At 45.7% G+C, this 15,504-nt stretch overlaps 1 protein-coding gene across 1 annotated transcript; it reads left to right on the top strand.

Annotated features, from left to right (window-relative positions):
- The first annotated feature begins 329 nt into the window (after positions 1-329).
- Positions 330-15,303, top strand: UCHL1 (ubiquitin C-terminal hydrolase L1). Its single transcript, XM_040420553.1, has 9 exons — positions 330-458; positions 537-548; positions 4,065-4,193; positions 4,881-5,031; positions 6,301-6,386; positions 11,015-11,062; positions 11,576-11,645; positions 14,271-14,329; positions 14,980-15,303. The coding sequence occupies exons 1-9, from the start codon at positions 426-428 to the stop codon at positions 15,064-15,066; spliced, it is 675 nt and encodes a 224-aa protein (XP_040276487.1). The 5' UTR covers positions 330-425; the 3' UTR covers positions 15,067-15,303.
- The last annotated feature ends 201 nt before the right edge of the window (positions 15,304-15,504 follow it).

Below are 15,504 nucleotides of genomic sequence, written 5' to 3'. Positions count from 1 at the left end.
GACCCCCTTTAGGGACCTCCATATGCACTATATTATTGCTGTGCAGTATATTGGACTCGGCAGCACTAGGTGAGGCATAGTGTCACCTGTCAGACGCCATGAGGGCCACACATCGCATTACAACTATCTATATACCGCGACTTGTTGCGCACTTAGAACTGTCACGACTATTCCCGCTACTCACACCCTCTGCCGGGACCAGTCACCAGAGCCCGCTCTAGGAACGTCCGATTCGGTTCTGAGGGGGGGAAAAGATCCAGAACCATTAAAAATCCTGGGTACCAGCTGACTCACTCTCCCCCTCTTCTCACCATTCAGTTGGTACCTGTCCTCCCATATAAAAGCAGCCGGGGCGTGGCCCTTCTCTCAGTCAGCGCTGGAGCATCGTGAGGAGCGGTTAGAGAACGTGAGGAGCAGTCTTCGTCATGGCGTTGTCACCTATTGAGATTAACCCTGAGGTAAGTGCCGGTGAGTGTCTTCTGACGTGTCGTGTCTGTGGCCGGCTTCTGACTGTCCGTTTCTTTGTGTCTCCGCAGATGCTGAATAAAGTGAGTGGAGCTGAGCATCCTCCGTGCTGCGCCCATCAGTAATGGCTGACCCGGATTAGGGCGCGGTCCATGTGTGGTGGTGGTGGCCCCCTACACGTGCTCCCGCTGCCATGTCATTCCCAGTGTGTGTAGTGTTAATGGAGGGGGTTGTGGGGTCCATCTGCCCTCCGACATTGGGCACCCTGGATGCTCTTTGCAAGCTTAGGGATGGGTTTACACAGTGCGGTTTTCTTGCAGGATCCCTCTTCACAGTGAATGGGTGTTGCTGATGGCAGATTTCTATTCAGAGCCTTATATATCGTGTATTGTAAGATCTAGACCAGATTCTAGTTTAGAACTCCATTGTCTGTGTTTTCAAAATCTCTGCTTGCTGTCATTGAAATTGACTGTGCTGGCAGATGTTAAAATTTGGCGTAGTCATGTACATTGGGTGTAACTACAGTGACGGCAGCTGCTCCGGGGGCGGTGTGGGTAAGAGTTCTGCCATATTACGCCACTATGTGGGGTCATAGATCTGCGTTCTAGACGTAATGGGGTCTCCAGTGAAAAGCTCCTCCTCAGGACGCATGGCTGCAGATTACTGGGGCCCCACCCCTGGCTTTGCTCTGTGGCCCTGTGAAGTGTGGCTGTACTTTTGGTCATGTGATCACAACCAGCAAGATGTGCCCCCATACCAGAAGGTCCGCTGCCATCTAGGTCTAGCAGTCTAGTGACGGTCCTGCAGTTAGTCATCCCTGTTCATACAGGGCTCTTAAAGGGGGTAATCGAGTAGTGGATAACTACCTATCCTTTGGATCGGTGGGGGTCCTGGTCCTGGCACCCCCCAATGATCAGCTGTTTCAGGGAACTGCCACGCCTGCAGCTTTCTAAGGACACTTCAATGGTGCTGATGCCCTCATGGTCTGAGATGGGAATACCCCTAGAAAGAGTTTACCAGCAGTTTTGTCCATGCTAAACTGCTGACAGCCATTGGTCGTCCACAGGAGGTAACAGACCTGCGTGTAATCACGTGTTGGGTGCACCAGGAGCAGTCCCCAGCGTCCAACCAGGAGATCATGCACTAATGACTCATGCACACCCACCCCAATTTTTGGTATGTCTGATTCCCACCCCTCTTTTTTTTTTTTTGTTTCCCCCCCTTGGGGCCGTAAAGATGTGGTCGGCACACTATTTGCAGACCGCAGAACAAATATGGTTGTGTACATGGGGGGGCCCAAAACCTGCATGTTTTACTGATTGAAAAAAATTCAGTCTGCTCACCTCCTGCAGATCAGTTGCTTTCATTTTCACAGGTTCCCTTAACTGTACAGAGCCCTATTTAATGATAGCAAGCAGAGATCTTGAAAGCCAAGGACAGGTATATGGAAGATACAATTCTTCTAGGGAATAAACTTGCTGAACTTGGAAATAATGCCCATTCATTGTCAATGGGACAAAACTGAATGAAACGTAGCGCACCAAAACAAATCCGTTTTCTCGGACACAATAGAAAACGGATCTGTCCCCCGTTGACTTTCATGACTGAAGCGTCTTGGCTATTTTAGAGAATACAACCGGATCCGTTCATAACGGATGCAGACGGTTGTATTGTAAGTGACGGATCCAGCAAAAGCTGGTGTGAAAGTGGCCTTAGTTGTGCCTCATGGGCGCTGGTGAGGGGGTAGACGCCACCCACATTTTTGGTAATGAACCGTGTACGGTCCTGGCGGTCTGCAGGGAAGCTCACGGGGCAGTCTGAATATAAGTAGTGGGTGATATTTTGCTGTGTAGCTGAGCGTCATAAATGAGGCACGGCTTGTACAGCAGTCTAGGGGTGTTGCAGCCTGATTGGGGGGGGGGATGTTAAAGGGTGTGACCTTATTGGGATATTTTCCTTAGTGGGCACGTAAGACCGAGCTGCAGTTAGCCAAAAGATTTTGCTGCAGTCATGCGGCGGTTGGCTGATGCGGCTGACCACTACCTCCTGTATCACGCATTCACTCTAAGGTTTTCACACATGACTATTTTGCATCTGTCAGTGTTTTGTTTTATTTTTGTGGCTAGCACACAGACCTTTTTAGGCTGGGTTCAGACCTGAGCGTTTTACAGCGCGTTCCTACGAACGTGCTGTAAAACACCCTACGCCTCAAGAAGTACAGGAGCTTCTTTGGGGCGTATTGTCGCGCGTTCCCACCCATAGACTTCAGCGGGAACGCGCCAAAATGGGCGTTTGCTTGTTTCCGCTCAATAAAAACGCCTGTAAAAAGTGCATATCAAATACGCCCAGGTCTGAACCCAGCCTAAGTCTGCAAAAAATGGCCATCTGTATGTCTGTTCTGCAGATTATACTGTCTGTATTTTGTGCTAGCCATTCAAGTGCCATAGCAAGCAACTACAGGAGCGGTTCAGACACCTGCAGCATCTGAGGGGTTAAGTCGGCATGATCGTACTCCCTCTGGGTGTCTGCTGTGTAAAAAGAAAAAATATATAGGCTACAGCTCCCAGAAGTTAAAGGGGTTTTCTGAGATTGACACTGATGACCTGTCCTCAAGATAGACCTGCGTTTCCGGGTTATTCGAGTCTCTGGTGACCCAACACCCCAGACTCCCGCTGATCAGCTGTTTGAGAAGGCTGCGGTGCTCACAGGAGCGCTGGTGCCTTCTCGCTGTTTTTCTTAGGCCAGGGATGACTCATGTCACGTTGCCTAGGTGCAGCTCAAACTATTGAAATTGAATGGGGCTGAGCTGCAGTACCAAGCACAGCCACTATACAACGTATGGCACTGTGCTTGGTAAGCTGAGGGAAGGCTGCAGCTCTCGCAGGAGCACCGGTGCCTTTTCAAACAGCTGATTGGCGGAGGTCCCGGGTGTTGGACCTCCACCGATCAGATAAAGATGACCTATCCTGAGCATAGATCATCAGTAGAAAAGTCTCTGGACTTAAAGGTATGATAAACACTTATTTTGGGTGAAATTGTCAATTTACTGCTTCTGTGCATGGGCCGGCTTACTTTGTGGTTATGCTGTTTCTTGCTTTAGGTCAGGCATGCTCAACCTGCGGCCCTACAGCTGTTGTAAAACTACAACTCCCACAATGCCCTGCTGTAGGCTGTTAGGGCATGCTGGGAGTTGTAGTTTTGCAACAGCTCGAGGGCCGCAGGTTGAGCATGCCTGCTTTAGGTCATGTTACTCGTTGCCTTGTCTTCATGACTTCGAAGCTGCAGAAATCCGCCTTTCAGATCTGCACCTCGAGGTCTGATGGAGCACTTGGAGCTGTCTTGCAGAAGGCATTATTGATCAGAGCTCCTTCTTAATGGATAGACACTGCTAGGTCACACTGCAGTGACCCTTCTTGGCATGGCTGTAATGTCTTCCGGCTACAGATGAGTTTGCAGATTAGTTTTATGGATTTGATTAACCTCTTGCTGGACACTCATCTCGTTCTTAATATTCACCAAGGCCATAGAGTTCACCTTGGTCATTGGACTTCACAGGTTTCAGCATGTAACGTGCCCTAAAGATGTTCTCTCCTTTCCAGTTGATGAAGAAATTGGGCGTCTTGCCGAGCATCAAGTTTGTGGATGTCCTAGGGTTTGAGCAGGATTACCTGAAGTCCTTTTCCCATGAGGCCTGTGCGGTGCTGCTGCTCTTCCCACTCACTCCACAGGTAGCGTGACTGCTTCTATACCCTCTTGTGCTGATGGGTGTATGGCTCTAATTGTAGCACTATATACTTGGTAGTGATGACTAATCAGCTAGTCCTCTAACCGTATGGCTTGGCTTGTAGCCACTGCTTACAGCTAATCTGGCAGTTTTGGGGTGCCTTTACTAAAAATCGGTTCTGATATTCAGTTGTGGAAATTTCTGCAGTGTGAATCACACCTATAATGCCGGTATGTTCCTCCATAAGGTGATCATCGGCTGACAGACACTGTCACGTCTATGCCAGTGGGGTATTGGCCGTGACTCTTAGCCAGGCAGGAGATGCTGTAATTCGCATGCTTGAGGAGCACCCCAAATTAGGTTTTGAGGTGCAGTAGGACCATTTGAATCTCAATTCTATTATCTTTAAGGGCTAGTGCCATCACATGACTTCTGGGACCACACCAGTCCTGAGAATTGAGAATGGAGCATGCGGTGCTCCCAGCCACCCCGCTGGCCAAGGAACTGCAACAGTGACCATTCAGGGTTTCTGACTGGTCTCTGCTGTACTTCATAGGAATGTGGAGCTTAACTACTATGATGGCAATCCCAACCACTTTAATATTACTGATACGTGGGGAGTATTTGATTCTCGGCATTCAGGGTTTGGCCACTATTTGGCGTTGATTCATATGCAGTTTCCTTGTTTTAGCATGCAGAATTCAGGAAGAAGCAAGATGATGAACAGAAGGACAAGGATCCTGATGCCAAAGTATATTTCATGAAACAGACCCTTGAAAACTCTTGTGGAATAGTTGGGCTCATTCATGCTGCAGCTAGTAATAAAGACAAACTGAGTTTCGGTGAGTGGTCGCCGATCCTGTGATTGAAGTGGTGGAATATAGCCTCCGACTTCCTGGGCAGTTGCATCGATCCCCTGCCCCTAGAAGCTGTGATGAGTCACGTGGGGCTATATACTGTAAGGGAGCCTCATGTGATGGTGGGAGCCTAGACGCTGTATGATGCAGGAAGCCTCAAAGCTCACCTTTTCTAGCCATTTTGCCTTTCCTTTTAAACCTCTGGGACAGGTGCTGTATAACTAGAGGTTTAAGTTAGTCCTTGAGGACTACAGGCAGCATGTTGGAGAAGCAGCAGAATGGAATATAGACTTGTAGGAAAAGATTCAGAATAAAGCCTCATTCACATCAGTTTTGGTTAGTGATTATGAGCCAAAACCAGGATTGGAGCCTCCAGACATAAGGTCTAAGGGAAAGATCTGCTCCTGTTCTGGGGTTAGAGCCGCACCTGGTTTTGGCTCAAAATCACTGATGAAAATCACTGTGTAAATGAGGAGTTACTTGTAATTCACTTAAGGGTTTTCGAGGACTTTCCTCTGGATAGGTCATCAGTATCTGTTTGAGAAGACACAAGCGCCGCCTTCATGCTCACCAAGCACAGTCCTGTACATCGTATAGCGGTTGCGCTTGGTATCGCAGCTCAGCCCCATTCAGTCTTATGGGGCTGAGCTGATCCTAGGCCATGTGACTGATGAACATGGCTTGGGCGAAAGCTGACAGAAGGCTGTGGCACTGATGTGAACACCACTGCCTTCAGCTGATTGGTTGGGGTCCTGGGTGTCAGACCACCACCGATTAGATACTGATGACCTAATCAGAGGATAGGTCATCTGTATTAGTCTCAGAAAACCCTTTTTCATTTCCTATTCATTCTGGGCTTTGAAGTCAAGGAGGAGGTTCTATCGGTGACAGTTGTGTATACAGTCATAGAGGGAAAGCTGTCGGTCACTGATGGGACCGCCTCCTGGACTTCAAAGCCCAGAATAAAAGGGAAATTAATGAAATATGATTCAAACTATCTTTTCCCATAAAACTATAGATCACTATGCTCAGCTCCTCCTGCTCTAACATTTCTGCTTCACCAAACACCCTGGTCAGTGTGATGAGTTCCCTTTAAGTGCCTGCTTTCCATGTCAATCTTGCTGATTTCAGGCCTCCTCTTGATTACCCTAGACTAGAGCCACTGCAGGGACTGGGGATTGTTTGGTATGGTCCAGAACAGGTGGTCTCTTAACTTGATGTGTAATAATTTGGTACTGATGGAACTCATTACAGATGCAGATTCTGCTTTGAAGGACTTCCTTGACAAATCAGCAGCTGCCTCTCCTGAAGACCGGGCCAAACTCCTGGAGGAAAATGAGGTATCAACCAGTTCCATCATTGCGTATATTTTGATTAACGCTTTAGTGCTGTGACTTAATGGGACTTTGCAGGCTCCTGATGCTGATGACCTATCAGGCTGTCATTAATGGAGATAAGCGAAGCCACTTTGTTCAGAACTTTGGATTATTACTGTACAGAGATCTTGTGCTGTACAGTATTAACATGTATGGTCTCGATACAGTTTTAATGTGAAGTTTTGAACTAATAGACTTCAGATGTATCATCCGAAGCTTAATTCACTCATCACTATTCATTATCTGATGGTCTGATGCCCTGCTCCCCCACAGATCAGCTGTTGCCTCCAGTGTAGGAATTCCTGCAGCTTAGCTGTCATTCACTTCAATGGGGGCTGAGCTGCAGTAACCCAGCCTGGTCACTACACTTTGGAAGGAGCTGTGCTTCCTCTTCCATTCCCAGTGCTAGTTCTTGCACTGGAGGCTTCATGGAACGGCTGATCAGCGGGGGTGCCTGGTGTGGGACCCTCACCAATCGGATTAATGACCTATCGTGAGGATAGGTCATCAATATCAGAAGCCTGGAAAACCCCTTTAACTATCACAGGTAAGAAGAATGGGATGCGGGATGCAAGTGCCCCCAAATCCTATCACAGGTGAGTACTAGTTTGGATATACACATCACAATAATTCACAGGTAGCTCAGCTGTGTAAGAGTACCTTCACACACTGCAGATTTAGCTGTAGACATTTCCACAAGGGAGTCCGTTCCACTCATTTGAATGGGGCAGGAAGAGCAAGTCCCACTCAGGTGAACAAAGCAGATTTTCAGTCACAAATCTGCTTGTTGCTTGCAGATTTGCCCCAGAGCCCTCTGCCGTTCTGGTGCTGTTACACTGTATTTCCTCTGAAAAACTGCATAATATGCAATGTTCATATACCCTTGCAGTAACTTCCACTCCAGTATCCTGATATATGTAGGGATGAGCAAATTTCATATTTTGAAGTTTGGGTTGTGGTATAATCTGAATTGTTATGGATTCTGTTACCACAGACCATAACGCAATTACATCACGGAATGCCTTCCGTCATAATAGAAGTCTATAGCCTGCATAACGGATCTGATCGGTTTCCGTTATGCTGAAATTCACTCATAATTAGTTATATGGGAGTCTAAATGAACTAGCCGCGCACACGTTCATTGGGATGTCTCTTGTCCAGCAGGGGATTGGATGATGTCACCTTGCATGCTTTGCTGAATGTGTTCGGTCAGAGCACATCTCAGCCTTTAATAGATAAACTTTCTGACTGGCTAAACTCGCTGGCCGGCTGTCTAGACCTGCAGTAGATTTGTCACAGGGGCTCTGGCTGGGTAAGAAGTTTCACTGACTCTATAGCAACTATTACTTGATAGAGAGATCTCTAATCTCACTGGTCGCCATATGGGATAAATATTCCTAAATTCTAATAGTACTGTACAGGCATTTCTGGACACAGTGATGTCCATGATTTAGTGTGTTTTTTTGTTTTTTTTTGTTTTTTTTTTCCCCTCTAGGAGTAAAGGAGTGACTTGGATTTATTTTTTTGACTTTAATTTTATTTTCACACTAGGTGACTAGAACATGCAATCACTAGATTGTATCTTGTATTCTATAATTCAGATGTATGCACTATAGAATACAGGATACAGTATAGTCCAATGCTGTTCTGCCACCTGCAGGCCAGGGTTGGAATATACTAGTATTCGACCTGTAAGCCTAGTACAGGCTGCCTTCCCCAATCTCAGCCAGGGGAAGGCGGCCCAGGTCAGGAAGTGTGGCTCCTAATTTTAGTGCTCCCAGATGCAGTGGTCATGTTTGACTATGGCATCTGAAGGGTAAACGGCTGCAATCATTACTGCCAATCACAGACATTACCCCCATGCAAAAAAAAAACAGAAGAAACCTGGTGGTTATGGAGGGCCTGATCTTTAAAGATCAGGCTGCCGCAGAACATGTACGATGGAGGTCTGGAAGGGATTAAAGTCAAACTTGCTTATGAACAGTGAAGGTAAAATCCATATACATCCCAAATGTTTGACATTAGAGATGAGCAAATTTCATGTTAAGAAATTCGTTCACGCTTCATTTGGTGGTAAAAGTAGAATTGCGTTATGGATTCTGTTAGAGGCATTCCGTCATAGAAGTCTATGGGCTGGCAAACGGATCCATCCCGTTTCCGTTATGCAGGAGAGGACTCCCCTCTAAAGGCATTCCGTCATAGAATTGTGTTATGGTACATGGTAACAGAATCCATAACGCAATTCTGCTTTTACCACCAAATGAAGTGTGAATGAATTTCAAAATAGGAAATTCGCTCATCTCCATTTCACAAATCCAGAGTGCATTACAGAAATGGTACATCAGTCTGCTCAGCTCTTTCAGCAGTCACAGCATCCAGGCAGCATGAGGTGTTGGAGAAGGGGTCAGAATGTGGAATATATCCTTAAATGTCGAGGAATAATAAACTAGCAGAAATTACTCAAGACATTATAAACAGATAACAGAACAAACATGACTTGGGCTGGCCGTACACATTAGATGCTTATCTTGATTAGTCACTGTTCAGACAGATTCTAGTCTACTGCTAATGAGCGTTCATAGAAGCTCTCATGAGTAGTGATGAGTGAACTTCATGTTTTGAAGTTTGTGTTTTCTGGCAACTCCGTTATGGATTCTGTTACCACTGAGAGGACTCCTGCATAACCGAAACCAGACAGATCTGTTATGCGGCCCATAGACTTCTATTATGACAGAATGCTTCTAAAGGATTCTGTGGTTCACATTCCGTAATGGCCCATGGTAACGGAATTGCCAGAATACCCGAACGCCGAACTCTAACTTCAAAACATGACGTTCGCTCATCGCTACTCATTAGCAGTTATCTGGTGCTGTAAAGGTGCCATCGATGAACAAGGGGAAACGCTGGGTAATATGCTCCTTTTGTAAACTGCCTCTGCTGCCTTAGGCTACTTTCACACCTGCGTTCAGGTGTCCGCTCGTGAGCTCCGTTTGAAGGGGCTCACGAGCGGTCCCGAACGCAGCCGTCCAGCCCTGATGCATTCTCAATAGAGGCGGATCCACTGAGAATGCATCCGCCTGCCAGCGCTCAGCCTCCGCTCAGTGAGCAGACACATGAACACTGCTTGCAGCGTTCGGGTGTCCGCCTGGCCATGCGGAGGCGAGCGGATCCGTCCAGACTTATAATGGAAGTCAATGGGGACGGATCTGTTTGAAGTTGACACCATATGGCTCAATTTTCAAACGGATCCGTCCCCCATTGACTTTCAATGTAAAGTCAAAACGGATCAGTTTGCATTATCATGAACAAAAAAAAAAAATTTTTTTTTTTGTTCATGGTTATGCAAACGGATCCGTTCTGAACAGATCTAAGCGTTTGCATTATAGGAGCGGATCCGTCTGTGCAGACACCAGACGGATCCGCTCCTAACGCAGGTGTGAAAGTAGCCTAAGCCATTGCTCCTCCCCATACTGTGGAGGAGATTGCTGTGTGTAAATGCAGCGGTCTCCTCCACTGAAAAGCGCACGCCTGCCAGGAAGGAACGCTTCCTTGACAATCTCCTGCGAAATTGCCCAGTCTAAAGGGGCCTTCTCCCGTTGGGAAGATGTAGCAAAACGAGTACAAAAGACTGATGGAAAAGAACTGAGTTGTCCATGACATCCAGTCAGACTCCACCTTATTGCACCAGATGAGCAGCATCTCCCCTGTATTAGAATAAGGCTGAGTTCACATCACCATGTTTTTTTTGTTTTTGTTTTTTTCTGGTCCATCAGAAGAACACAAATCTAAATTGATCCTGTAAAATGTGTCCTGAAGATCCATTGTGCAGATGACATCTGTTTTAGCCATTTTCCATCTAAAATGAATCTTGGATGGAAATGGCTAAAACAGATGCCAAATCTGCACAATTTTTTTATTTTAGTCTGTTTACTGTCTTTTTCCCATTCTTCTAATGTGACTTCATCCCTGATCAGCCGACCTGAATGTATTGTTGATGTTGGAATAAGGGTGTATGATATGCATAAGCATTAAAGGGGTTGTCTCCCCTCAGGCTTTGGCATATTGCCAGGCTATGCCATCAATGTCAGATAAGTGTTGGTCCCAGACTTCTCTAGAACAGGGCCCCCATAGTGAACAAGAGCACCGCACACGTGAATGGCTGTGATGGCTTTGAATATAGCCAAACTATTGCTTGGTTATTTCCAGCAGCCCTATAGTGGTGAACTGAGTGGTGGCTGCACTTGTGCAGTGTTCTCTTCATTCATTTCTGTGGGACTTCTGAAAATAGCAGAGATGGCTCACTTGGCTATTTTTGCAACTTGCATAGAAGTGAATGGAAGGTGGCCAAGTAAGCACAGAGCACTCTTGTTCACTCTCGAGGGCAAGGGGGGCCTTCTGGAGATGGGGGCAGGTCCCACTCTTAGGGCCCACACCTATCTGAAATTAGCAATTTTTGCATGTCAAAAATTTAGAATTGGCAGTTGGGCGAGGCAATTACTTGACAATTATTGCTAGCAACTATTGTGACCTTTTCTCAGCAATGATGGGGCCACATAACTGGTATGTTCACCCATGTACTTTCTGCCCTCCAGGTCCTGCGGTCGGCACATAACTCCATTGCAGCTGAAGGACACTGCAGGGTAAGTGTTCAGATACTCTGGTTAAAATATGAACTGTGCAAATATCTGCACAATTGTGGAGTAAATTCAGAACTATAAGGGAATAGTTTGGCTTGATGTCCTTTCTGCTGTAGCAACTGGGTATCAACCATCTGTTTATCTTATAAATGCTAACACAGAAGCATGGCGTCCTTACAGAAAGGGGTTCTCTGGGGACAACAGCATTCAGAATATATATCTGTATGCGGCACCATTCATTTCGATGGGTCCGCAAAAACAGGTTACTCCGTGTGCATTCTGTTTCCGTATGTCTGGTCTGCAAAAGTCCATAATGCGGACAAGGATAGTACTGTTCCATTAAGAGCCAGCTGTTCTGTACCACAAAATACCGAATGCACATGGACGTCATCCGTATTTTTTGCAGATGGCAAAATACATAGTCGTGTGCATGAGCCCTTAAGCTGTTGCAGACAGTGTCTAGGTTTTAGGTTGCAAGTGAAGTTTGTTCTTATTTTTTATTTATTTTTTCTTCAGCCTAATGAAGATGGAGTCCATTTCCACTTCATAGTGTTCACAGCTGTTAATGGGCATCTCTATGAGCTTGGTAAGGATGGCTTTCTGATTTCAATACTTCCTGTATGCTTTACTGTAATGCGAACTGCTTCTGCTTTCATGAAGTGAGAGATTTCCCATCAACAATAAAGCTGGCCATGCACATGAGATTATTCTGTAGAATAGGTTGTTCACTTCAGATGTTGCAGACCTGCTCGTGGCTTGGCTCCACTAGATGGACAACTGTGCACACCGCACCAAGAAGGGGCCTGCCTGCAAACTTCAGTGCTGCCCCCATTGAAGACAGAGGCAGACACCACCCAGCTGCCACCATTTTCCACAATGTTAACGGGGCCTTAATCTTGTGTGGACACAAGATGACTTGGCAAATCTGAAAGTTTGGCTGAATTGGCCAATGGTCTGCAGATAACTCTTGTCTATGGCCAGCTTAACATCCTGATTGCACCCTGAAATTCTAGTGGTGATCCGTTTATCTACACCTAAAGTTTTGCCAGAACATGCAGACACTAGGGGGTCGTTTATCAAACTGGTGTAAATTAGAACTGGCTTAGTTGCCCATACTCATTTTGGACAGCTCCTTTGGAAAATGAAAGGAGGAATCTGGTTGCTATTGGCAACTAAGCCAGTTTGGTAGTAAAAACTTAGAGGGTCATTTATAACTTATTTGCTGACCACGACATCTCTACTCTGAACCTAATTACACTGTCATGTCCCAGTCATCTGAATGGTCCTTCCACTGTCTATATTGGACACTATCAATATCCATCAGAAAGGGATATTTTTAACTGTTCACTTGAGAATTTTTTTATTTTATTTCAGAAGTACCATGCCATTGAAAAATAAATGCAAAATGTCTGAGGGGATCAGTTACCCGCCTCTCTGAACTGACAGTTCAAACATTCATAGCTAATTTCTCAACAAACTGATAAGAATATGGCTTAGGCTACTTTCACACTAGCGTCGGGGCTCTGCTTGTGAGCTCCGTTTGAAGGGTCTCACAAGTGGCCCCGAATGCATTCTGAGTGGACGCGGATCCGCTCAGAATGCATCAGTCTGGCAGCGTTCAGCCTCCGCTCAGCAGGAGGACACCCGAACGCTGCTTGCAGCGTTCGGGTGTCCGCCTGGCCGTGCGGAGGCAAACGGATCCGTCCAGACTTACAATGTAAGTCAATGGGGACGGATCTGTTTGAAGTTGACACCATATGGCTCAATTTTCAAACGGATCTGTCTGAACAACTTTCAGACTTAGAATTTTTTCTAAACTATAATGCAGACGGATCTGTTCTGAATGGATCCAAACGTCTGCATTATAGGAGAGGATCTGTCTGTGCAGACACTGGACGGATCCTCTCTGAACGCTAGTGTGAAAGTAGCCTTAGGCTACTTTCACACTGGCGTTTTGGCTTTCCGTTTGAGAGATCCGTTCAGGGCTCTCACAAGCGGTCCAAAACGGATCAGTATTGCCCTAATGCATTCTGAATGGAAAAGGATCTGCTCAGAATGCATCAGTTTGCCTCCGATCAGTCTCCATTCCGCCAAACGGATCCATTCTAACACAATGTACGTAGTCAATGGGGACGGATCTGTTTGACACAATCTGGAACGATAGAAAACGGATCCGTTTTAATGGTGTTAAAGACAGATCTGTCTTGGCAATGTTAAAGATGATACAAATGGATCTGTTCTGATCGGATGCAGACTGTTGTATTATCTGTGCAGATCCATGACTGATCCGCACCAAACGCAAGTGTGAAAGTATCCTCAAATAAGTGTTTGAGATGACTGGAGATGATGGCTATTGATCAAGGAGTTCTGGCTGACTCAGTGAGGTAGAACCTGCTAGTCTGAAAATGTGTTAAATTTTTAATAAAAGGAAATTGCTAACCATTTTTCAATCAGTAGAATGCAATAATAAATTGCTCCCCAAGGGGTCCATAGCCTTTAAAAGGTTGTGGCGAGTTAATCCACAGGATGGGGGTAACTAGGTGACTGCTCGGGCTCTGACCACTAGCACCCCCACTGATGACGACAACAGGGTGTCCTGTTCCCCTGTTCTGATGGAGCGACAGGTTGTACATGCCCCTGCTGCTCTATTGGGACTGCTGTACTCGGCTATCTCTGGCACTCCCATGGAAAATGAATGGAGTGGCAGAGTGCATCCATGTATTGCTTCTCCATCAGAACAGAGGAATGGGACACCCATTCTCATGATCAATGTAGGTCCCCATAGATCAACTAGGATCACAGGATAGGGAGTAACTTAAACTTGGCTCATCCCCTGTAATAGATTCCACGCCACATACTTCAGCGCTGTCTCCCATTGAAGACAGTGTGAACTCCGCCAGTGTCCACATCCTGTCTACAACTCGAAGCACCTCTTTGCACTGTTCAAGGCTTCTCTTGTGCTTCCCCTTGCTTCTGACATTCTCTTACCTCATTCCATCCAGCATTCTCATTTCTGCTGTGGCAATAACCCACAACAGGTATTCTAACAGCATTACAACCTGCCATATCTGCAGCTACTTGCTCATCTCCCTGACCTCCAGGTTTATGCTCCATCCCTCGGAGCAAAAGCTCATATGTATCCCGTAGGAACCCTGCCCATTTTGTAAACATTAATGCAATGTGGATTTATTTAACTCTATTTTAATCGTAGATGGGTTAACTGCAAAGCCTATTGACCATGGTGCTACTTCTGAAGGTGCTTTACTGGAGGTAAGGGTGTGTGTTTAACCAGCAGAATTATCCAACCTTGAAGATAACCCATACCTGGTGGGATGTAGTGATTGGTTCATGGCTATGACCAGGTCACCCAGTGGCTCCTGTAGCCTAGCCAGAAGACCAGATTGGTTTTGGGGACAGGAGAGGAAGTTTTATGATCTGAAATACAATATTGTGTAAAGATGTGGGCTGGTAAACTAAGTCCGTGTCAGAATTGTATTGGACTTTCATCTATGGCTAAGCTTGAGAGAATCTGTTCTGACCTAATCTTCTAGAACTATAAAATGTTACACTTTCTGAAAGTGTACACTTTATACTCATGGGGGTCCTTATGGAATCACACAGGACACTTTGTAAAAAAAAAAAAAAAAAAAAAAATACCACTTGCATCTGTCATGTAATTCACCAGAACCAGTTTGATCCATATGTCAGACAAGATTTGAGTATTCTGATTAAGGGGTGATAAAACTGTTCATATTCTGACCCCTTTGGTAAATGTATAAAAGCGTCACACAGATACCTGTCCAGCCCACAAAATTTGGTTTAAAAGCTTGTGATTATACATGGATTTCAGTTAACAGCAAGTACTAAAGTTGATCCGTTATGTCTCTTCTACTTGATAGTCAGTGACCTTTCTCTTTCAGGATTCTGGCAAGATCTGCAAGCAGTTCACAGAGCGGGGACAAGGCGATGTCCGTTTTTCATCTGTGGCTCTTGTCAAGGCTGCATAACATGTTTCCATTGTAGGTCACTGTAGTTTGGTTATCACCGGTTGCTGCCTTGTTTTACCTGTTAAGTGAGTTAGACCTAATGCTCCAGCAAGCTAGGATGAAAGTGCTTCTCAACACATGCTTTTGGCTCTGTAGGTACTTCTTGCTGTGATTTTGTGCTTTACAAAGTCTCACCACCTTGCAAACATAGAGCACTTAGTGCAACACAAGTTGAATTAAAATGTTTGTTTTGGAGAACAAAAAGTGTCGTGTGTCAGTCCTGATCCAGCGAGCGTAAACTGATGTCATGATCTGTGGGGTATGAAAACTGCCATTGGATGGTTCACTTACCATTAAAGCTGTCTTATATAAAAGTTAAACCAAACATGCAATCAAATCCCAGAAGGCTCTTCCTTGGTACATGGAACTGTAGCAATGTGGACATTTCTAAAAAAAATC

This window comes from Bufo bufo, chromosome 2 (assembly GCF_905171765.1).
Source record: "Bufo bufo chromosome 2, aBufBuf1.1, whole genome shotgun sequence".
Taxonomy (NCBI): domain Eukaryota; kingdom Metazoa; phylum Chordata; class Amphibia; order Anura; family Bufonidae; genus Bufo; species Bufo bufo.
The sequence above is the reverse complement of the archived record's forward strand: the minus strand, read 5'-3'. Positions and strand labels throughout refer to the sequence as shown.

Coding starts and splice junctions, on each gene's coding strand:
- UCHL1 (XM_040420553.1), top strand. CDS start 426: ATGGCGTTGTCACCTATTGAGATTAACCCTGAG. Junction 11,063..11,575: donor CAGCTGAAGGACACTGCAGG/GTAAGTGTTCAG, acceptor TTTTTTCTTCAG/CCTAATGAAGATGGAGTCCA. Junction 14,330..14,979: donor CTGAAGGTGCTTTACTGGAG/GTAAGGGTGTGT, acceptor TTTCTCTTTCAG/GATTCTGGCAAGATCTGCAA.